This window comes from Alligator sinensis, unplaced genomic scaffold, assembly GCF_000455745.1.
Source record: "Alligator sinensis unplaced genomic scaffold, ASM45574v1 scaffold395_1, whole genome shotgun sequence".
In the NCBI taxonomy this organism is placed as follows: domain Eukaryota; kingdom Metazoa; phylum Chordata; order Crocodylia; family Alligatoridae; genus Alligator; species Alligator sinensis.
Window position 1 is genome coordinate 1,644,609 of NW_005842232.1, and position 23,889 is coordinate 1,668,497.

General features: G+C 40.3%; 1 protein-coding gene across 1 annotated transcript in view; it reads right to left on the reverse strand.

Moving 5' to 3' along the window:
• Window positions 1–5,880: 5,880 nt before the first annotated feature.
• MXRA5 (matrix remodeling associated 5) overlaps window positions 5,881–23,889 on the reverse strand; it is a 30,512-nt gene continuing 12,503 nt past the window's right edge. Inside the window, exons 4-7 of the mRNA XM_025208507.1 lie at window positions 23,460–23,850; window positions 15,469–20,532; window positions 13,040–13,940; window positions 5,881–8,409 (exon numbers count right to left, since the gene is read on the reverse strand). Of these exons, the coding sequence (XP_025064292.1) occupies window positions 6,498–8,409; window positions 13,040–13,940; window positions 15,469–20,532; window positions 23,460–23,850 (8,268 nt within the window). The 3' untranslated portion in view covers window positions 5,881–6,497. The remainder of the gene's footprint in view (window positions 8,410–13,039; window positions 13,941–15,468; window positions 20,533–23,459; window positions 23,851–23,889) is intronic.

Here is a 23,889-nt window from a genome sequence, read left to right on the forward strand (position 1 = left end):
GATTTTAGACCATTTATTGAAATTGTTGAACTGTTATCCTGTTTCCCATCTGCTTGGCAACATCAGCACATTGTATAAGGGTATGCTGTATTTCATTACAAAAACTGTTAATGAAAATATCAAATTGTCCTAGATAGAGGACAGACCCTGTGGAATGCCACTTAATACACTTTGCCACTTTGTCAGTGAAATATTGATAGCATTATAGCAATTTATTCTATACAATTTATTCTATACAATATTTTATCAGGCTGCCATGTGGGATGGAGTCAAAAGACCTTCTAAAGACAAAATATATCATATATATATAGCTCCCCTTGTCACCTAGGCCACTTATAAGGAATGAGACTAGATATAGTTCTGAAAAAATACAGACTAGCTGTTTCTTATCACCTTATTAGCCTCTAGATCAGCCTTAGAAATTGCTTGTTAATACCTTACAAACTGTCAATAAATTTATAAAAATCCCAGAATAATTCCAGGCATCCAAGTTAGGTTGGCTCATCTATAATTCACAGGTCCTCTTTTTTCTCATTTTTAAAGGCTGGAACTGTGCTTGGCCTTCCCTAGTCCTTTCAAAACTCATTGGCTCTCCAACAATTCTTAAAGATGAAAAATAATAGTTCACAGATTGCTTCAGTTTAAGCACGCTGGGGTAAATTCCAACAAGCCCAGTTTATTTGAATGTGTGTTACAGAAGCTCCTAACACTCATTCAATTTAAGACATAATGAACAGGTTAATTGAATCTTAAATAGTAATCTGGCCACAAATTCAAGTCAGTTTTCAGGCATAGTAATACAGTAAATGAGCCACAAAGTTATTCCACATATAAAATGTAACCATGTGGCTGGTTGGAGCTGGCCCATGACAAATCCTAACACTCAGCTGAGTGTCAAGATCCTGAATGGTGCAGGCCCAGAATTCAGGACAAAGCTTTCCCCTACCATATTGGGCTGGAGGCACAACCAGTCCCTAGACCCCCGCCCAATGCCTGGAGGCAGATAGGGGGTGCGGTAAGCACAATGTTGGAGAGCATCTCCCTGATCACAGACTCACTGCAACCTTGGCCTTTAAAAAACATCTGCATGCAGCTGAGTTGTGGATGTGGTTTTCTAATATTCCAAACCCTCAGGGACCCCATGCCCTGGAGCCCAAGCTTCTCCCTGATCCTGAAGTACCTGTGCATTGGGAATGTCAAAAAACCCTGTATGCAGCTCACCTCATGTTTTTTAAAAGTTCTAATGCAACAAGACCTGTAAAAAACCCTATGTGCTACCCAGCTGTGGGCACGCATGGTTTTTACTCATCCCCAGGCAAAAGGACCCTTGGAATGGATTGCTGCAGTCCAATCCCAGGGTCCCCTTGTGCTGAGACCTATTAAACCATGTGTGCCACCCAGCTGGGTGTCATATGTGGTTTTTACTAATGCCCAGGCACGGGGACTGCGGCAGAACAATTCTGGAGTTCACATGTGCTGTAGAAAGCACATGTTCACCTGTAGAAAGCATATGTGCTATGCAGCTGTGGAGCGCATGCTATTTTTACTCAGCCCTGGGCATGGAGACCTGAGGATTGGGGTAGTGCAGCCTGATCATGGGGTCCCCATGGCCTGAGATGAGTAAAAGCTGCATGTGACCTCTCACTGGGATTTTGACAACCAGCTGATTGTTGGTTAGGGCCAGAGACCAGACTGGGGCTGCTTCTAAACTCCAGCCCCAGGGCTAGGGACAGACATCGCACATAAACTGGTTTAAGTGATCAGAAACTGGTTTAAACCTGTAACAGAACAGATGTTCAGTGCACATAAATGGCTGGAACTGGTTTGAGATAAACCTGGTTGAATGTAGTATCAGAATTAACTGATTTGTGTCAAGCCAGTTTATGCAATGTCTGTCTCAGGTCCCTTGCTGGATTAAGTAAAAACAGATTCCCCCAGCATCCTGGCATGCTCTCTGGGCTGGGTGGGGTTGTCTGCTCCACAGGAGGTCTGGCCCCTCCCCTCTGCTGCCTCGCTGGAGCTCTGATACAGATGCAGGCACAGCAGGGTCCGCCTGGCTTCCCCCTGCCCTACCCCTGTGTGTAAAAATAACCCCCCTGCCCTACCCCTATGTGTAAAAATAACCCTAGTGTTTCTTTTGCTGGTGTGTGGAAATAGTGTTTACTATATTTGACAGGTAATTGTACACCATGTACACAGGCAAAATTTTACACTAAAATCAAAGAATCATAGAAACGTGGCATTGGAAGGACCTTTGGGTCATTTGGTCCCCCCACCCACTGGTTGCTGGTTAAGCAGGAACCACCCCCTCCCTCCTTCCCATCTCCCTAAGCACACACCCTAGCCCTATGGACCCTAGGCATATGGTATGCTAACTAATGCCTGTGTCTGAGGTGTCTGTGTGCATCTCCAAATTCCAATTTTTGGGACAAGCAGACAGAACAGTGACCGCTTAGGGCATTTCAGACCTAATCAATACGTCAGCTGTTTAAGAAGAGTTTTAACTAATGGAGAGAGGATATTGTTTTGCTGATGAGATGATAACCACTGTTATCAGCTCCCTGCTGGCTTGCTTGCCTGTCAGTTTGCTGCAGACAGTATAAAAAAGCAGGGAGGGAGATTGAAAAGCTCTGTATCATCAACAGATGCATGCACTGCACACCCCCCTTGCCTCAGAGTGCTAGCATGGGTATGGGGTCTGGCAACACTCCTACCCCTGGAGCAACCTGGGATGGTGCAGGCAGAGGTTCTTCCAGGGCCTGACCATGCCTCCCCCCCTTAGCTCAGTGCTATTTAAGGGAAGGGAGGGTTTCTCTAGCACCTAACCCCCCTCCAGCTTCTAGCCTGCCCCACTGCAGGCACAAGCTTGGATTTCCTTAGACCAGAAAGAATGTCTGTCTGTTACAAACCAGTTCAGCCTAGCAATGTTAGACTAACCTGCAAATATTAAATCAATTTAGGCTCAGGCTTTTTGAATGTCTGTCCCTAGCCCAGATGACAATCAGCTGACTGTGGACACTCGACTATCAACTTGGTGCAGGGGGAGCCCATGATCATGATCCCAGGCTCTCTCTCTATTAGCAAGTATGGTGTGATTAGAATCTAATGCCTAATCTCAAAATCATTCATCCTGTACATCTGTCAAGGCAGGAGGCACAATTGTTACGATCATGCATCAGATTCATCATACCTTTAAATAAACATCTGTTAGCAGCCTTATCTAAATATTTTTTATTCTTTTATTTCCCCATTCTGGCCTCCCTCTTTATCCCTTTTTTGTTAATGGTAATTGTGTTAAGCATCTGGTCATAGTTAACCTTTTTATTGTGAAGCCTGAAGGAAAAAAGACAGATAAATTTGGCAACTTGTGAGCAAAATAGCTGAGCTTAGATGCCTTTTTTGTATGAAAGCTGTCAAGGAAGTCTGTTTTTCTTAGCTTTCTTAGCTTGACAAGCTATCTTTAGCTTGGAAACTAGCCAGGGCCTTATTTTATTCATCAAGTTAAAATCTTGAAAACTTCCCAAATCAAGAGAAAAAAGAATTAATACATTTTTTTCACGTTTCTTTGAGTGAACAGGTGAAGCTGAGGTGTACTGAAAGTCTCACTACAGAATCTGAAATACCTTTTTTTCCTTGGAGTTTTTTTGTCCATTATTATTTTGCAGAGACGTCATCACTGTAATGGTAATACTGTGAATTCAAACAAAGCTCTTCAGTACTGAATGAAAATCCTACTGTTAATCAAACTGTGGCATTTAGGCAATGAAGATAATAGGACAAAGGTACACAATTGCATAAGTAGCTACAAGAGGAATTTGCTTTTTGAATTTCTATTCTTTCCCTGAACAGCTCAGTGGAAAGGGTGTCTACAAATTTCTCTTTTGGTCATTGAGGATGGGATGGTGTCCTTATAAGAGACTCTTCTCCAAACCTGTAGAGCAGAGCTTCTTTTTCCTGATCCAGGTTTATAGATTAGTCACTTTTTGGCCTTGAGTGAAGACTGCAGGTATGGGCCCTCCATCTTCTTGATGGAGAAGCTAATAGCTATAATCGGGAGGTAATCAATATTTTAAAACTTATTTTTTCTCACATTTTTTCTTGAAGAAGCACTGTTGTTAATATGTATGTTGTATCTTATGTCCAAAATGTGCTAGGCAACCTGCAGAGAAAAATGCAAATAAAGTGTTCATAATCAAAAGCTACAAACTTTTAACTGCTTCTTCATGGACTGGTTGAGGGATTCAGTAGATAGAGTACTTTGGGATTTAGGCAGTAGGATTTGGATTTAAGAAATCTAATCCTGCAAAAGCTTGGCCCCCTTCTCAACCTCTGTAGTCACATGAGGAAGGATTCCAAGAATGGCAAAAGAGTAACAATGATGTCCTTATGCTTATTAATTGCAAAAGTTTGTATGTGTTTTTTTAATCTACATACCTATATACATACAAGAGAAATACAGGTATTATAGATCTTTTGTGGCATTCTGTTACGAAGGGATAAAGATAATGACCTGAAGATCATAATACATAATTTAAGTCAGATTTTCTAGGAATTTCACAAGCCTGTATATCTTAAGGTCATTCACAAAAAATATTTGGAGACAAATCTTCCAAGTTTGTCCATCAAAAACTCCTATTTCTATCACTGGGAATGTTGGATGTATACATAATACATAATCAGGTATCTGTTTGATCTATACAGTTCAGATATATTTGATTTTGTTTTATTTTATCTTATTCTGAGTGAGCTTGTGCTACCCAATAGAAAAATCTGAGAATCATTTAATGTCCAATGAGTCTTCACTGGAGACTGGAAAGCTAAAATTGATAAAGTGCCTACTTCCTATTTCAAGGCTCTAATATTAACTTCATATCCTTTTCAAAGATGTATTTGTATTAAAATGTGTACGAACATTTGCCCAGAAATACAATAATAAAAAGTGGCAAAAAATAAGCTAAGGAATAAAAAGTAAAGAAATGTCTGATATATTTATTTTCTAAGAAAGTGCTGCAGATTAGAATAATAACTTTTCAGCTATCAACTCAAATCTTTAAAAAAAGCAAGATTCAAAAGTGTTAACTGTTTAAGTGATAAAGATAAACACCATTAGCACCAATCCCCTCCCTCATAGATAAGGAAGGCAAGATACCTACATATATTCCTTACTTTAAACCTGTCAGTAGTAGGATTGGTGTGCTGTAGCTGTGCTGGCCCAAGAAATGTCCAAGAGCCCAGGATTTTGTGATATTTTTTATTAAATCAACTGTATAGCTTAATATTATCTGATAAAAAATGCAGGATTCATTTGTACTTTTGACAAAAAAGGGAATTTCTAAACAACATTTTGCTTAATTTTCCTAAGATTTTGACTAGTATATGTAATAGAAATCAAGAAAATTACTTATTCTCCTTAACAGTTTAAATAACAAATGTTAGGTTTTGTTTGTGTAGCTGACAAATATCCATCACCTTAAGACTACAGTATGAACTTAGTATGACACATCTAAAGCTAAATCAACCTTTTATTTTATACTCTGATTGTGGCTTGTTGGCTCAAAATCTGGGCCCAGTCAAGTACTGATGACACCAAAACGTTCAATTAACTCATACTTGATCATGAGCAAAAGGGTTTTAATCTGAGAATTTATTTTAAAATGTATGTAAAATTAATTCCAGCTTAGTTATTCAAAGAAAACTTACTTGATTTGGTATATAAAAAGCATTGTTATTTTGTTATTTCACATTACTAGTGTTTTGACTGAAATATGTCCAAAATATATCATGGAAAACACTGAAAAAGTTGTTTGGAAAATATTTTTATTATAAAACGTACAGTATACTGACCTTAACATTATAAAACACAGTAACATATCAGAGTCTTGTAAAGACCAATAATTTATAAAATGAGACCAAAATCATTATAAGTTTTTCTAGCCTCATAGTCTAATTTAAAAATATATAAAATATATAATGATTGAATTCAACAGGAACATCCTTAGAAGTTGAAAAAGGGTTGTTCACAGATTAAAGCAACTAATGTCTGAATGTCTTTTATTAAAAAATAGATCACTCTTATTTGCTGAATTAATTTTTGGATTTTGAAGAGGTGATAGAAGAATTAACAGAAAGGTTAGCAATCATATTCTATAAGGCTAGATTATGCAGAAGCACTGCAGGGGATAAAAATATTGTCTCTCCAACAAAATAATGAAACATTTTATCACCATAACTGTAATAATAGTATTATTACAGTGAATACTTCTTTGGTATCTTTTAAGGTGCTTCTTAAACCAAAGAGTAGCTTTGGAATAACAAGAGGCTTTGGACTGTCAAAGGTCAATATGAGGGCAATGATGTACTGCTAATGAAAATGAGATGTACAATCTCACTTTTCTGCCCTCAATAGGTTTGACTGCTTACAAACAGTACTTTCTGTGTTGTACTTGCTAGGCAGTAAACTGGGCATTAGTGTCTAATCAGAGGAGCTTGCTTAAATGTTAGAATATGTGGATATAAGTTGTTTTTGAATCGCTGCCTAGGATATTTTTAGCAGTGCATTTGTAGAAGCCTGCATCCCTTTGTGTAGATTGCTGGATGATTAACGACCCCTGAGGGTGAAGGAATTTATTTCCATACAGACGGGACTGAGCTCCTGTTGTCAGATGTGATTTGTCTGGGAGCTCCCATGTTATTTCTGCTTTAGGAATCCCAATGGCCATGCAGTTCAGTTTAATCGCATTTCCAGGCCTGGTGTAGATAACAGGTGCTGGCTCACTGGTGATCCGTGGTGGGTAGGCTATCACTATGACTGGTACGTTCATAACAGATATGCCATACTCGGTCAACACTTTGCACAAATATGTGCCCCTGTCAAATACAGAGGCATCACGTACAGTAAGTGAACCATTTTCCAGAAGGGAGAAGCGGCCTAAGGTTTGGGGACTATCTAGTATAATCCCATTGGGCAGTGTCCAGGAGGTATGTGACCGCTGGTTGGGCTGAGTAATGCAGTGGAGCTGTAAAGTTTCCCCATTGATGATGCTCACAAGATTGTTGTACTGGTTGCTGATTTCTGGCCTGAGTCCCACCTTTAGGAAGACAGTTCTCTCTGCATAGCCACCTGAATTCCTGGCTGTGCACTGGTAAGTCCCTGCGTCCCCTGCGGAGAGGCCACTGATGTGCAAGATCCCATCCCTTTTGTGGTAGAACCTTTGCATGTGGCTGCCACTCTGCAGTTTTGTGCCATTGGGCAGGATCCATGTTGTGCTGGGTTCAGGGTTACCCTGCACTGAGCAGTTCAGATTGATGCTGTGCCCAGCTATTGCAGTTATCCTCTCACTGACTGGGTCCCTAAATGATGGTTTCTCCAAATGATCTGTGACCAGAAGCTGCACAATCAGCCTAGCCTCCCCACCTTCATTTCTCCCAATGCACACAAGCTGCACTGAGTCTGTTTGTCTCACACCTCTGATGTCTAAGGTGCCATTGCGGTGCACAGTGATTCTGTTCCCATAGTAGGGAGCAGGCAGGATCACCCCTTCTGGGAAAGCCCACAGGACCCGTGGAGCTGGGATACCTTCAGCTCTGCAATCAATAAGTTTACGGCTATCTCTCATGGCTGTCTCCTTTACAGAACTTATTGCATTGAGATGCCCATTAATTTTGGGGGGCTGAACATTGACAAGGATCCAGACTATTTTTCTGTCTTCACCAGCACTGTTTCGTACCAGACAAGTGTAGTTGCCACTGTCTGATCTTTGGGCCTTTTGAATGAGGAGGGTGCCATCCCTGTACACCTGATATTTATCGGATAGGACAGGAATAGGTCTATTCGTTGGAGAAAGCCACGTCACTTTGGGGGTTGGCTCACCTTTGGCTTCACATGTAACAGTGACAACATCTCCATAGGGAACATTAATAACAGAGTAGGTTTTGTTCCTGATAGTTGCAGGCTCAGCTAGTACTTTGACTCGCACTCTCATCTCATCCTTTCCAATCTGGTTCTCAGCATAACATGTGTAGTCCCCCTCCTCTCTCAGGCCTACGTCATTGAAATACAGTGTTCCATTGTTGAAAACCACATATCTCTTTGCTCGACTTCCACTGTCATCTGATTGCATGAAGGTGTTTATCATGCTACCATCTGGAAGGCCCCAGGAGATTTCTGGGTTTGGCAAACCTGTGGCTACACAATCAACTTTCAGATCCCCCCCATATTTAACCTTGTGATTATGCACATTTTTATGTGCTATCTTGGCTGGTGTCATCATCACATTCACTTTAAGAACCACATAGTCATCCCCAACCTTATTGTGGGCCACACAAAGATAATCGCCTGCATCCTTATCGGTGACTGAGTTGACAAGCAAAGTCCCATTGCCAAACACCTTGATTCTGGTCTCCCAGCTACTGTCAGAAAAGAAAACAGAAAATAATGTGAGAGACAAAATATCAGCTTAAAGAAAACCTCCATGAAAAAAATACTGGAATCACTACTATTACATAATTATACTGTCATAGAAATGTTTAGTATTTATAGTCAAAATGAAATAGAGGAGATGATGATGATCATTCCAGGCTATTCTATCCTGAACTTATACCATTTTAATCTATTTTGCAGCTCTCAGTAATGTTTAAACATGGTAACAAATTATATACATTCCGATGTACACCATAGTTGTGAGGAGGTAGAAACTTTACTCACAGCACTTACAAATCAAAATAAGCTATTTCTTAGGGATTGATAACCAAAATTTTTAAAACCTCCAGAGCAATTCCAAAGAACAAGTATAAAGGTTTTATATAGTTTCCAAACTGAGTCATCTTTCAATGTATGTCATGGTACATGTCAATACTGCAGCAGAAGCAGCATGCCCAGGACAGACTATTTGCAAGCATGTGGTGCCCACCCACTCCTGACGACATGCTCCAAACCTGAAAATGTGCCAGTGGGATTTAGTATGCTTAAAAGTGGCCAGTGGCAACAGCCCTGGAGTGGTCTCTCTGGTGCTTTTCCTGGTTGTAAGGGTGTAGGAATGAATGAGCAGGGTGTGCTTGGGAACATCTTGGCCAGGGCATGCCTATGATGGTTCAAGTGTTGAACAGTGTTCAAAAGATTGTAAAACTATTATTTCCATCCAGTTCATTAAGTAAACTCCAGACATTGGGTTCAAAGCTTCTTTTCTCTTCACTCCCATAGAGTTCCCTCAGAAATAAACATTGATTTGCTATGCATATAGTATAGTTTGCACAGCTTTTGAGAGATGAGGAAGAAAAAAAAAACTATCAGTAACACAAACCATATGAATAGCTATTTTGTTGCTGTTGCTGAAAGCTATAAACATGTGGATACAATATTGCCCAAAGTCTACATAAATATCTAATATTTCAATGGAGTTTAAACCATAATGAGCTTGTTCAACAATCAAGAATGCTCTCAGCAAAATAGTGACAATTATTACCAGGAACTAAGGATTTTTATGCCAATACACCTCTTATTTCTCAGTGAGAGAAGGACAATTTATAGATCTTTAATTGTCAGTGTTTTGGGAGAAGGGGCAGAAGCGGGAGTTGTGGGTAGTAATAAACTATGAGTAAAAAAACTATTAGTAGTAAGTACTGTATTATATTTCATGAGAAGGATTCTTATAATTGTAGTGTGTCTTAATCATGCAAATATTATGAATTGATTCCTCTTAACTATCTCCTTAAATTCTGCTGATCTAGATGTAATACATTATTAATATTAAAATGCCTATCTTTATTTGAAATAAACAATTATAGGGCTATAGTTGTATTTGTCCCATAGTGATATAACAGAAAGGTATTATATATCAAATAGGTCTGTGAAGGAACAAAATTCATAGATTAACCCACCTCAGCTGGGATCCCCAATCATTCCACAGTACAAAGAATTAAGAGTGAAGGGAGAAATGAGGTAAATAAGACAAGCTATATGCATTCCATTATGATGTTCAATTTTCTCTCATTAGGAAGGAAAGTTTTGTGTGTAAAAATGAGTTACAGTGATGGATATACAAAAAGGGTCTGATTTACTTAAGTTTAGAACATCCGAAACGCCTTTTGGCTGTAGTTATGCATACTTACATAGATCCCAACTGAATCAAAGAGATTTTTAACTCTATCAGTTAAGATCCCAACTCTATCTGGGCAGGCTCAGCAAATGGGCAGATGAGAACCTGATGGTGTTTAACACTGAAAAATGCAAGGTTCTCCACCTTGGAAGGATAAACCCGCAGCATGCTTATAGGCTCGGCAGTGCTCCACTGGCTAGCACTACGGAAGAAAGAGACTTGGGGGTCATCATTGACCACAAGATGAACATGAGCCTGCAGTGGGATTCTGCGGCTAGTAAAGCAACCAAAACGCTGGCTTGCATCCATAGATGCTTCTCAAGCAAATCCCGGGACGTCATTCTCCCCTTGTACTCAGCCTTGGTGAGGCCGCAGCTGGAATATTGTGTCCAGTTATGGGCCCCACAATTCAAAAAGGATGTGGAGAAGCTTGAGAGAGTCCAGAGAAGAGCCACGCACATGATCAGAGGTCAGGAAAACAGAACTTATGATGACAGGCTGAGCGCCATGGGGCTCTTTAGCCTAGAAAAGCATAGGCTTGGGGGTGATCTGATGGCCACCTATAAGTTTATCAGGGGTAACCACCAGTATCTGGGGGAATGTTTGTTCACCAGAGTGCCCCAAGGGATTACAAGGTAAAACGGTTATAAACTACTGCAAGAACGTTTCAGGCTGGACATAAGGAAGAATTTATTTACTGTCCGAGCCCCCAAGGTCTGAAATAGCCTGCCATTGGAGGTGGTTCAAGCACCTACATTGAACACCTTCAAGAGTAAATTGGATGCTTATCTTGCTGGGATCCTATGACCCCAGATGACTTCCTGCCCTTCGGGCAGGGGGCTGGATTCGATGATTTTCCAAGGTCCCTTCCAGCCCTAATGTCTATGAAATCTATGAAATCATTACATTATATATTTCAAAACATTACACACACACACATACACACACATATATATGTATATACAGGAAGAGAGAGAGATCTCTATCTATCTAGCTAAGAAAACCTCATTAATTCAAAGCTCAGGACACCAAAAAATAGCAACTTCAAAATAAGCAGCACTATAGCACAGGTAAGCAACGAGAAGGTAAGAAATAAGGGGCCCCATGGGATTCGGAGTGGGGGGGCAGCAAAGGCACCAGTTGCAGGGCTCAAGTGCCTATATACTAGTGCTAGGAGCATGGGGAACAAGCAGGATGAACTAGCACTCCTGCTTGCAGAAAACACCTATGACTTAGTAGGGCTAACAGAAACCTGGTGAGATTCGTCCCACGACTGGGTGGTACATAGTACCTTGAGCCAATACAAGATTGCTAGCTATGTCATCTATCATTAAACTGCTGTCAGAAACAGCATGGGCTCACTTAAGAGAACCAACTACCTAGTTGGTTGAATACAGCCCATGTTAGTAGATGTTAGTTCAAAGCCAAAAGGCTTGTGATTTATAACACGGTGCATGGGGCTGGGCCTCTGGAAGAATTAACAGTGTTTCAAGCTATGGTTACCCCACAGCCTAAAACTGGTCAGCATATGTGTATACTTCACATACCCCTTCCCCAAGGATTCACTTTCTAATGAGCCCCTCACTTATTACTGGAATAGGGTGTTCTCATCACAAGTTCTGCGACGCTCCACATTTTTTTTAAACAGGTGAGGCATGGGGTCCCCTGGTTTGGCTGCACCTCATGGAGGGTAGGGCCACACTAATCATATCTTGCAGGCTGAGAGAGGGGAGTGACAGAGCCTCTCATCTCCGTAGATGTTTAGTGAAGTTTGTTGGACATTCAAGAGTACTAAAGAAATAGGAATAATTGGAACTGAGAAAAAAGGCACTCAGCATGGGAGTAAAGAGGAAGGTGAAATTTAGTTGATGAAGTGGTTCACCATGATTTGAAAAAGGGTCAGTGCTGAGGGGAATGGAGCACAGTAAGTACTATGTCTTATTCAGATGAGCCGCACTCATTTACCTTTATGGTAGACTTCAAATGACAATAAACGTAAACCTCGGCATTATGCTAGGTGTTCTATGGCCATGCTCAGTATGGGCTGTATTCAACCAGCTAGGTAGTTGGTTCTCTTAAGTGAGCCCATGCTGTTTCTGACAGCAGTTTAATGATAGATGACATAGCTAGCAATCTTGTATTGGTTCAAGGTACTATCAAAGGACTTCAAATTTCAAAGTAAGGTTTTCCTGATCCAATTTCTAAGTTTGCATGCTAAAAATAAAAAATAAATAAAAATAAAGATAAAAAATCCTAAAGCATACAAAAGCCTATCTGTTTGGCTGTGGAATGACAATAGCTTCAGTGTATCTGATACTTTGAACTACCCAATATCAAACTAACAAGGTTTTACTGTATATGTATATATCATCACATATTGTAGGAAAATTCCCTAGGTTCATAAATCTGTAAACATATATATATATTTTTAATCCACATATTTTCTCCTTCATTATTAGTACTGTTATATGTACTAGTTGGGAAAGAGAGACACTTTTTATTCAAGAGTTGGCAATGCTTCATTGTGTTTTGTAGTTTTGCGCAATAGGGATGCAAATATCCAAGTCATTCTATAAATCCTGCTCAAATCAGTCTCATTTCCTCAGAGGAAAAACTTTATTTTATAAGCAGGTCTCTTTCCTGTACTACACATATTATGCAATTAGGGGCCATAAAAATGCTTTTCTGAAATGAGAGTCATATATCATTACTTTTTTGCCACTACGCTCTTTAGCATACCTGGAGAGTAGCTTTAATAGACAAGTAGTAACAATCTATCATTTTTTCACCATTATTATTATTTAAAGTAGATTTAACTTTGGAATCTTCTATCAGATTAAATTCTCCTTCTAAAGATTTAAGGCCCCATTCAAAGCCCAGAGAAATCAAGAAAAGACTCCTATTGCTCAAGTAGTTTGTATATGACACTATGCATAGGAAATTACCTGTGCAAAGAATCAATCATCCTCTTTGAAGGCAGCCTCCATAATATCTGGGGCCAGGGGTCCCCAGAAGCACTGCAGTCGAGTTGTAGGGTGCTACCATATGTTATATCTGTTCTCTGGGGAGAGCTCCCAGTGATCTTGGCATTAGATGACTGCTTCTTCACATAGAGTTGTACTACTCTCCTGGCTGCACCCACCATGTTCGCTGCAATGCATTCATAGTTCCCACTGTCCTTCGGGGAGACATTGCGTATGTAAAGGGTTCCATTGGGGAAAACAAAGAAATTCCCATTAACAAACTGAGATGGTCGGATCTGGGTACCATCAAAGAGCACCCAGCGAATGCTAGGAAGGGGTGCTGCTTTGGCACTGCAGTGAATGTTAATGCTGTGTCCCAGAGGCAAAGAAAAGTTTTCTTGTTTTTCCTGATGGATTATAGGAGGTAAGGCTGCAATGTGAAGCCTCACTACTACACTGTCAGCTCCTGCTGCATTGCTAGCTATGCACTTGTACACTCCTCGGTCTGTAAAGGTAGCTTCCTTGATGGTCATAGTTTGATTTTCATGCAGCATTATCCTGCTTTCAGTAGTAGTCACTTTCTGTAATATCTTCCTATCAGGAAAAATCCATGAAATATGTGGGCTTGGGATCCCATTGGCCTGGCATTCCATGACCACTGTCTCTCCAAAATAAACTGTGATATCTCGGTAGCGGGAAACTAGTATTTTGGGCTGCTGGGAGATTACTGTCAACAAGACAATCATTTTATCAACACCATGCAGGTTCTGGGCAGTGCACAAATACTGTCCACGGTCCTGAAGCTGAACATTTCGGATAATGAATGTGCCATTTTTCAAGACTTCAAACCGTTGTATCCTTGTGTTGGCTGTCATCAGAGCTCCTGGGAAGAGGTGAAAGAAAGCGGAAGGGTTGGTTTTTAAGTCATATATAATTACAGATAAAGTCACTTATAGAACTTTATAACTTTGTGTTTATTCAACACCAAATGCTTATAAACCAAACAGAATCTAAAAGTGGATATGGATGAAGAGAAGACTCTCAGTTAGGAATAATCCATATGAGCCAAATAATGCCTTTGACTCTAGTCCAGGGGTAAGCAATTATTTGAGTTGGATGGCCACTTAACAAGTTTTGTTGATCTGTTGAGGGCTTCATGTATGCAAACACATGCATTCACACATCCAGAAACAAACACACACAAACACGCACCAGCTCCTAGCAGCTCTCCCTGCACCCCTCTCCTGCCCCAAGTGCAGCACCATGTCAGTAGCACCCACACCTCTACTAGGCCCTGGACCAGTCCAGCTGGGCCTGAATAACTCATGGCTCCTGGCCCTCTTCCCCCTGAACCTCCTCCTCTGCCAGCAGGGAGAACCAGACCTGAGCTTTGACTCTCTCTGGAGGCTGAGCTGTCTGGTCTGCAAATGGCCACAGGGTCAGAGCTGTACACAGATAGACTCTCAGGGGAGAAGCATGGCCAAGAGCTCAGCGCCCCCTGCCTTGGAGCATACACCAGGTGCTGGGGGTCGGGGAGGTGGGCAGGGAGGGCTGAGCCAGGGAGGGGGGTAGCTGCCTGACCACTAGAGCTGCTTCTGCTGCTGTAGCCAGCTATGGCACAAGTAAGGGAAAAGGGTGGAAGGCACTGAAAACCAGGGTAGACATGGGCCAGATACAATTCTCCTTCAGAGGACCAACTGCAAAGCAGATAGAATCATTTGGTGGGCCAGATCAAGCCTGCAGGCCATATTTTGCCAGCCCCTGCTCTAATTGAAGAATTTGACTTTTATATCTCCGTTGTTAATACTTAAAAATAGAGGGAAAACTTTTTCAGAATGTAATGCTGTCTTTACACTTGAAGTCTTCGACTGCATGATTTTCAGGAACTGATGTACTTGGACATACAATGTAAAGAACTCTAGAGCACCATCCTCAGCACAGGGCGCTTCACCATAAATTTTTATCCAGGCAAGAGCTCACTCTTGGAGGCCTTGCAGTCTAGGAGAATAAAAGGGGTGTCTTTTCTGCTACAAAAATACTACAATTCATAATTTTCCCTGGAGATGACTTTTAATATTAACAATAAGTTACACTTTGGCCTGACCTAAAAACTAGTGAAAACTATGAAGTCTCTCCATTTATTTCAACGAACTTTGGATCAGACCCTTAGAATACACATTTACAAAAGACTGAAAAATTATTTGTATCTCTCAGTAATAAAACTTTGGAGGTTTTTCTCTAATCCATTGGCAGTCTTTATAAAGCCTTATAAAGCCTAGTGATCCCATAACTAAGAAGGACAAAGGTGTAATTTGGTGTTTTGGATATTTGTTGTGCAATACAATTTAATTCTACTGTATTCGCATATGGAAATGATTGCATAGAGTAGAATAAATGTTTGAGTAACTCACCTGTGGAGATTTTTGTCCAAGTCACTAAAGGTTTTGGTTCTCCCACTGCTTCACATGGAATAATAGCATCTGTTTCAGCAAGGATAGATAAGCTGTGAGAACCTTTTGTGGTGATTTTAGGTCTTTCTCCAAGTCCTCGGAAATTGGTTGAAACCTGAATTACGCTGGAATTGTGTGTCAGAATTCCTCCTAGTTTCGGCACAAGTGGAACTTTTTTATTATTATAATGGATGCTTCTGAAGGACTGAATGGTAGAAGTTATTTGAGGTCTGTTGCTTTGAGAGAGAAGTGCTGGAGAGGTGATCTTCAAAGCAGTTGTGGCAGGTGGTGTGGTGCTGGAGATGTGGGATTGTGGAGGTACTGGAAACACTGGGGACTCCGAAGCAGCATTTTTTACTGTACTCTTGGTAGGCGAAAGCTGGACAACTTTCTTCTCATTTGTATTTTCTGGAGCAAATGGACTAGGCACCACTGCTTTAGGATTCATTCCTATATGTGGGAATATCCTGGTTCTATTAAAGATGAATGGAATTCTAAGACTAGGATAATATGGGATTCCTTGACTTGGAAGTTTCCCAGATGTGCCTCTGTTATCAGGAATATAGTTATTGCCAAAAATTCTGGAGTTGATATTGTATCTGTTTTGACCTTGATTGCTAAACCTGCTTGGAGTGAGGGAATTAGGTCTGTACAATGGAGTGGTTACTGTTGTGGTGGTCGGTTCTGCATGGGGGGCATTTTTATCCTGTGTTGTGTGTGCTGCATAAGCTGTTATCTCTGGTTTATTAGTATAGTGGAGGGGCTGGTGAGTTACAAAATGCCAAAATGAGCCCTGTGTGATTAGATATGGGGACCTCACTGTGCCCCTCGATGGAATATGCTTTGGAGGCACAATAACTGGTCGCTGGTTTAAGACTGGTATCTTCCCTGCTGGCTGATGGGGAAAGTATGCATTCAGCAGTAAACTATTGTTTGATTTGCTAGTATAGGTCCTTTTAAATTGTTCCTCTTTGGGTTGTGCATTAATTCTGTTTTGGTTTGAATATGGAATGGAAAAAACGTTTTGCCTTGAGCTAAGTGTAATTCTTACACTGTCAGTTTCAACTCTCTTGGTCTCTGGCAAGCCTATTTGATTAAATATGTTATTTTCTTTTGTAGGAGAATGAACAGACACATGTAAGTTGCTTGAAATAGATGAAGGAGGAGTGGTAGGTTTTGTAAATGAGAAAGGGGTAACAGATGTAGCTGGAGAGCCAAGACTTGTAACTGTATGTACAGGAATAGGTTCATTATCAAATGCATGTGATGTGTCTTCTTTCCTGCTCCACAGAAAAGATTTTATCTCAGTTTGTACCGGTATAGTAACGGATGTCTTTGTTTCTGTAGAAGTAAGAGACTGAGATTCTGTTGTGCTGTAGGAAGAGGATAAGGTTGTTGCTTCACTTTGATGCAGTGGTGTAGTAACCATTGTTGTCTTTAAAGGTTTTAAAGACTCCTGCAGTTTATCTGGAGTTGACAGATCCTTAAAATCTTCCATGAAGTCACCAGGAGTACTTGAATGCAGCACAGTAGGAGGTGTGGACTGGAATATGCTAGGACTGATTCCATTCTCTTCATTTTTTGAGCCAAGGGGAAGAGATTCTTCTTGAAATTCTGGAATGGCTGAGTATCTAGGCCTGGCTGATGATACCAAGCTATAGATATGCTCAGAGGACACTACAGTGCTTGTTTCCTGTGCTTTACCATTTGTAACTTCATAACCTGTTTCAGTTATATCTGTTTCAGATACAATACCTAAGGTATGGTATGTTGATGTCTCCTGGTCTGCTTCAGGGGACACATTTAACATTGTAACAGAAGCTCTGTTAAGTCCATCATATTCTGATGTATTTGTGATAGCAGTCACAGGAACTACCAGGTTTTCAGAAGTAGTAGAAAGTGTCACATATGTTGTTTCAGGTGGAGAAGAAGTAGGCCAATGTAAAGAGGCTAAATCTGTGTCTTTGACTGTAGTTGACTTCTCTAAAACATTTGCATCTGTAACTAAAGAAGTAATCATCTCTAACTGCTTATCTTTCTCAATTTGTTTCTTAGCCTCATTTTTCTGATCCTCCCTTATCAGAGTTCCAGGTGTACTTCTAATAACGGATTCTGGTTTAGGGGTTTTTTGAACAATGGGTGTTCCCTCTGTGGTAAAAGCAGCAGAAGGAATAGGCTTTGGTCTTTGTCGAAATCTGTTGAGTCTTAATCTTCTCCTCCCATAAGGTCTTTTTCTGGGATGCTGGGTAACCAATGAGTTAGCAGAAGTAGTTTTTCTATAGGGAGTTGTCACCATTGCCATAGTGGTCAGCTTGCCAAATGAAGCAGCAGTTATACTCAGCTCTGTTGTTCTAAGAGGAGTGATAGTACTTGCCAATGTAGATGAAGGGTATAGGTTTGAAACAGGCACATTTTTATGTGCATCTCCCTTGAAACTCTCCTGACTGCTACTAGACATTCTTATGTGAGTCTCTATGTCCTTGCTAACCTGTGGCTCTTCACCGGTTTTGCCATTACCTGATGTGAAAACTTGATCATTTCTGCTTAACTCAACATCTGCAATTTTAGTCTGACCTGTTGGTACCCCTGTATGCTGATGCTTTACGAAACTGCTGGCTCCAATGCCAAAGCCTTTAAATGGAGTAGCGGATGAATAAATAGTAGGAGTGGATATTAAGTCTATGTAGCTGATCTCATTCTTCTGAGAATGTACAGAGTCAGCACGCACATGGTTCACTTCAGTGCTCTGTGAAGTTGTCTCCACATTGGTTAGGAAATCTACAGGTTGGGATGTTTCCTCTGCTGAATAAGGAGGTGTTGCCTCTGCATTTTCTGCTATGAACAAATTACTTTGAGTATGAGGCATGCTAGTTATCATTTTTTTATTAAGAAGCTCTTTTGTGGAAGTACTCATGCTTGTTTTGGATGTCAGAAAATAATCCCTTTTTTGACTACCATGCTGCTGATCTTGTGTTATTAAGGTTGAAGAGGCTGGTGAAACATATGTCTCCCACACAAAAGGGTTTTCTACAGTGTATATACTTGTAGGTGATTGAAAATGCTCGTATTCAGTGGAAGGCTCTGTCTCTGTGCTCATTAATGTGGGTTGACCTGAAGGTCTGTGATCTTGACTATAATCCTGTCCTATAACAGTGGAGGCAATCGTGGCTGAGGGCAGCTCATTCTCACCCACGTGGGATGTCTCTGCTGAAGACTCTTCTACATCAGCTTCTATCTCCAGTGCTGGTTTCAGGGGGGGGTTGGCCACTGGAGAAGGAGCTGTTGTGGCCTTCTGCATAACTAAGGGCAATGCAGTTGTTAAAGAAAGGGTGGGTGCTACTGTTGTTTTCGGCAGATTTCTTCCACGAACCTTTGCCAAAATGTCAGCCCAATGCTGTGGATTGATCTGTTTGTTTGCCATATTAATTCTCCTTCGAGATTCAAATACTCTACGGCCTTCTGCCACATTGCTCTCTTGGGTTTTATCTGCAGCTTTCCAGAATTTCATTTTTCTCCTGCCTTTTTTACCTTTTTTAATTTGAGCCTCAGGTACCAGGTCATTCTTTTGTTTAATCGATACTTCCCGGTCTTTCAGGTGGTTCTTTTTGCGTGGGGGCTCATTGGTCTCTTCTGCACCTGACCCTCCCTCATCTTCTGTTATACCCCCTCTTCTCTTGGTGGAGCTTTTTGAAATTGGATGCTTCCTCAGTTTTACCCTTTTAAAGGATCTGTCAGATACCATCTTACTTATTGTAACCCTAACAGCAAACTGATCTGATCCCCACTGATTCACTGCTACACACCTATAATAGCCACTATCACTGGTATGGCTGTTTGGAATGAACAACGTGCCATTGTCTAACATGTATCCTTTTGATGAGTTTGATAAATGATTGAGCACATGGCCATTTGGAAGGATCCAGCTCAGCTCTGCATCTGGTACAGCAACTGCCCTGCAAGGCACAACTATTGGCTCTCTAACATTTTTTTCAACCCTCATGACATCATGGTCAGCTGGCTGAATCACTGGAGGTTGCACTAAAACTCGATAGGCCATTCGGTCTACTTCATCTCGCACCTGAGCAACACAGTTGTACAATCCAGAATCAACATAGTCTACTCTTTTGATTATTAACTGGCCACTGCTGAGGATGGAAAACCTGCTTTCTTTCTCATTAAAAGGAGCTTTCAGTTTTTTCCCATCTGGAAACACCCACTGAATGGAGGGACTCTCCGATGCTTTCACATTGCAGCTCAGCTGACAGTCTGAGCCTTCAATCACACTCTGGGATGTCCTTATGTTCTGACTTTGCTCTATCATTACCCAACTGCTTCTCTGAGGTTTTGTCTCTTTGGTCTGAATGGCCTGAGAAAAGTGAGTAAAAAAAGACAGCACTACTTTTTTCCCTGTGCTTTGGCGCCTATTTAATTGGATGTTTATCAGAGGTTGCATCACCCAAGCAGGTTCAGCAAGTATTTTAGCTTTGACACCTGTGTAATAAAAGGCATCATAATCTGAGCCTTGCCTGTATTGATAGCTTATTTTAGGCTCTTTGCTAAGCATGATTTCTCTTTCTAATTTAACAGGCACCTCACTGTAATAAGCTATAAGCTTCCATAGTTTTTCATAGTTTTCTCGGTTCATTGGGCATTCAAAATCCAGTGAAATTGTAGCATTAATTTCAATTTCCTGTGGAGAAATTTGGTTCCACTGAATTTTGGTAGAGTCTGTTGGCTTCTTGATTTCACAGTTCAGGTTCACTATGTTTCCATGCTCGTCAGTCATATTCAGAGTAATGTTCCATGTGGATGACTGAAAGTCCTCCACAGGAAACTCATAACTATCACCTTCTTCCTCCTCATTAATGCTGCTGTTCTGTTTCAGTGAGGACTGTACAATGGGTTTTCTACATGATATATCCTTTAGATTTTGAATATCTTGTTTCTCCAGATGTTTGGGACTGGAGCACTTAGAGCAGAGCTGTCCTCCTTCATAGGCTTTATCCTTTTTGCACTTTAAGACACCTAGAGACACAAAAAACATACATTCTAGGAAGCTGTACAAAATTATGGCACGGAAGTCTGACATTATCCAGACATCTTAATAAATGCTTTAGCAACACACATATCATAAGTCAGATTTTCAGAAGTGACTTATGTGCTTCTTTTTCCATTCCAGATCTCCTGTTGAGGCAGGTGCTGAGCAGCAACAGCTACCACTGACTTCAATAGGAGGTTTCAATGTTCAACGCTTCTGAAAATCAGACCCACCATTTCACAGACTGGACCTCAAGAAGTATAAGCATGGAAGACCACTTTTTAAACCATCACCTGTATTGTCCAGCCCATTTTATTCAGACATGTATCTCTGCTCTACCCATAAAATGAATATAAACATACAGAGAAATAGGCCTTTATTTATGATGCACAGATATGTTCCTATTTGCTTGAAGAGTTACCTTTTAGTTTGCAAAATAAAGTATGTGGAAAAATGATGAAGCGATATAGACTTCAGTGTTTGAAAAGGTACATTTCTATCACTGTGGCATCAAAAGAGTAAGTATTAGATCTTTTCAACATTTTTCTGAGGACATTTTTCCATCAGCAAACATATTTTCATCAAAACTGAAATGTCATAAAATCATAAGGTTGGAAAGGACTCAAAGGATCACCTTGTCCAGACTCCTGAACTCAAAGACTTGAGTTTCATTGTCTGGGAATCAAACTCAGATCAACTGCTTAGAAGACAGCTATGCCCACTGCTGTCACTAACACATTCTAAAAATGAAACTTCCCATACCTAACTACTAGACTATATGGGAGGCCTTAAAGCATAAGTAATTTTTACAATCAGTGGAAACAGTTGATGGTTTCACCAACGATGGGACTTGAGTTCATGATTGTTGGCTCCAAATACCTGTGCTTTATCCATTAGACTATTGGGATAGGACCCATAAGAGAACACATTGATTTTAATGTCATTTTTATACTGATTAAATTGAAACAAAGCACCTTCATAATATAAAAAATCTACTTTGCCATTTTCAAAACAAAGCATTTTGATTGTTTCATTTGAAAAACTTTTCCTTTATACTTTGTATTAAAATTTTATTATATAATATAGAATATCAAAATGAAGCATTTCCATTTTACCAAAATATTTGTTGTTAAAATTTCATTTATAATTAAAATATTACTTGTCAGTTTGACACCCCCTCTTCCCTGTAGGAATTTTTGTCTTCATTGAGATTTGGAATATTTAATTAAATGAATTAATCAAATTCTGGATAGTCAATGTATGATGTTTTAAAGTAAAATGAAATGTTATCAGCCTCAGGGCTTACTCAATAGAGAACTGTCTCACAAAGAGAAACAGTCTTGACTAATCATTGTTAAAAACAGTACTTATGATCATACCCTATCATGTATGGAGCTTCTTATAAAATGGATGAAGGAGTCCTATAAAAATAACTGAATATAAAGATCATTTCATCATTTGAACATTTCAAGGTTATCTTCATTGCTATTCCTGAACATAACTGAGGGTATGTGCACATGTTATTCTCAGATCAACCTAGTTAGTGCTAGGTTGATTTAAGTGCTGAACTATACAGCTATTCAGGAAGTTTAAAACAGGCAATAAATGGCTGGCCCAGTCTAAATTAGTTCAACTAAGGTGGTGCACTATGTAGATCAGACTAACCTGTGCCCAATTTAACTAAGGGTGTATAGATATTCAGAGCACAAGCCCAGGCCTGGGAAAGCCCAGATGCTCATCCCAGTCCTGGGCCTACACATTTCTCCCCTGCCCCCCACACCTGTTCTGCTTAGGCTATTTTTAGCCCTACCAAACACCCTCATAGTCCTACTACTCCTCCTGCACAGACCCCCCCCCCCATGATCCCACCAAAACCTCCCAGACTCATCAAAACCTCCCACAGACCTGCTAGCCCCCTCTTGAACTTGTCCTCTCCTCTCCCACCCAGAATGATTGAGAGTGTGTTCCTGCCACAGCTACTGGCACCAGCAAATGTGTGTACAAGCACGACCAGATCTATGATCAGATGGCTTAAAGTAAGCTGTGTCATTGTAGATTGGGTCCTGCAAATGTGTGCGTGTGCTCTAAACATCCTGACTTAAAAGATATGGATCTTCATATACTAACCGTGGCAAACCATAATCACATATGTCCCTTCCCAATTGTTGCAACCTTCCAGATGCATCTCCTAGTCCTAACCCCCTTTTCTTTTTTTTCTCCCTCTCTGTTCTACAGTTGAATGTATTGCTTCCAGTTCTCCAAATGTCTTCCCAGAAACAGCTTTTAATTCTCTGGGGGCGCATCTACATGAGATACTACAAGTGCAGTAAACTTATTCTACTGCCTGTCAGTATGGCAGGCAAAAACCATGCTAATGTGCTAATGCATAGTAGAATTATTATATTGCGTAGTAGCATCACCTAAAAGGTGTGTGCCATTGCTACTGTTCAGTAGTGCTGGTAATAACAGGTACTAACTAAATGCACAGTAACCACTGCATACTAATGCACATGTAGACATGCCTTGGGTAACTTTCATTTGGATTTATAACAAAAAAAGCCAGTATTTTGGCTCTTGCACCATGGATATATCTTATGACTCCACCGACCTTTTTTGTTTCCATTTTTTATTGCATTTTTTAATGTAAGGATTCATGATTCAGTCTGTGATAGAATACTGAATTTAGCTAAAGATTCATAATTGCTTCTTGATTAAATTCCTGGTTATAATTTAATCAAGATGCTTGTTTTTGGGATAGTGAAAAAAAACACAACAGCTCTTAGGAAAGTTACAAGATATAAACAGTACAGCCCAGAGGATACTGAAGGGTTTCATATGGACAGCAGGGGCATGACAAATTAATGAGACATTGCCACAGTCTTGAGCATAATAAATCACTCTTTTTTTTCCTTACCTACTGACATTTCATTCCAGTCAAGAAACCATTTCAAGTTGCAGTCACAGGACCAGGGATTCCCATGAAGATAAAGATTTTCCAGGAGTGGCATTCTCTGAAACATCCTTTCAGGCAGTGTCCTAATGGCATTTTCAGACAGGTAGAGGTGTCTTATTGTTGACAATTTGAAATAATCAAGAACGATAAATGTTGAAAATGTGTTGGGATGCAGCTGCTGAATTAAGTTTCCTTCTAAATGGAGCAATCTCAGGGAAGTTAATCCATTAAAAGCATATGGGTGAATGAATTCAATTCTGTTATGGTCCATGTGCAGTCTCATTAGGCTTGAAAGTCCTTGAAGGGTTTGGCCTGTAATGACTTTCAGTTTATTGTAACTAATCTTGAAAACCTAAAAAGGCCAAGAAAGAAATAACTTCTTATTCATAAC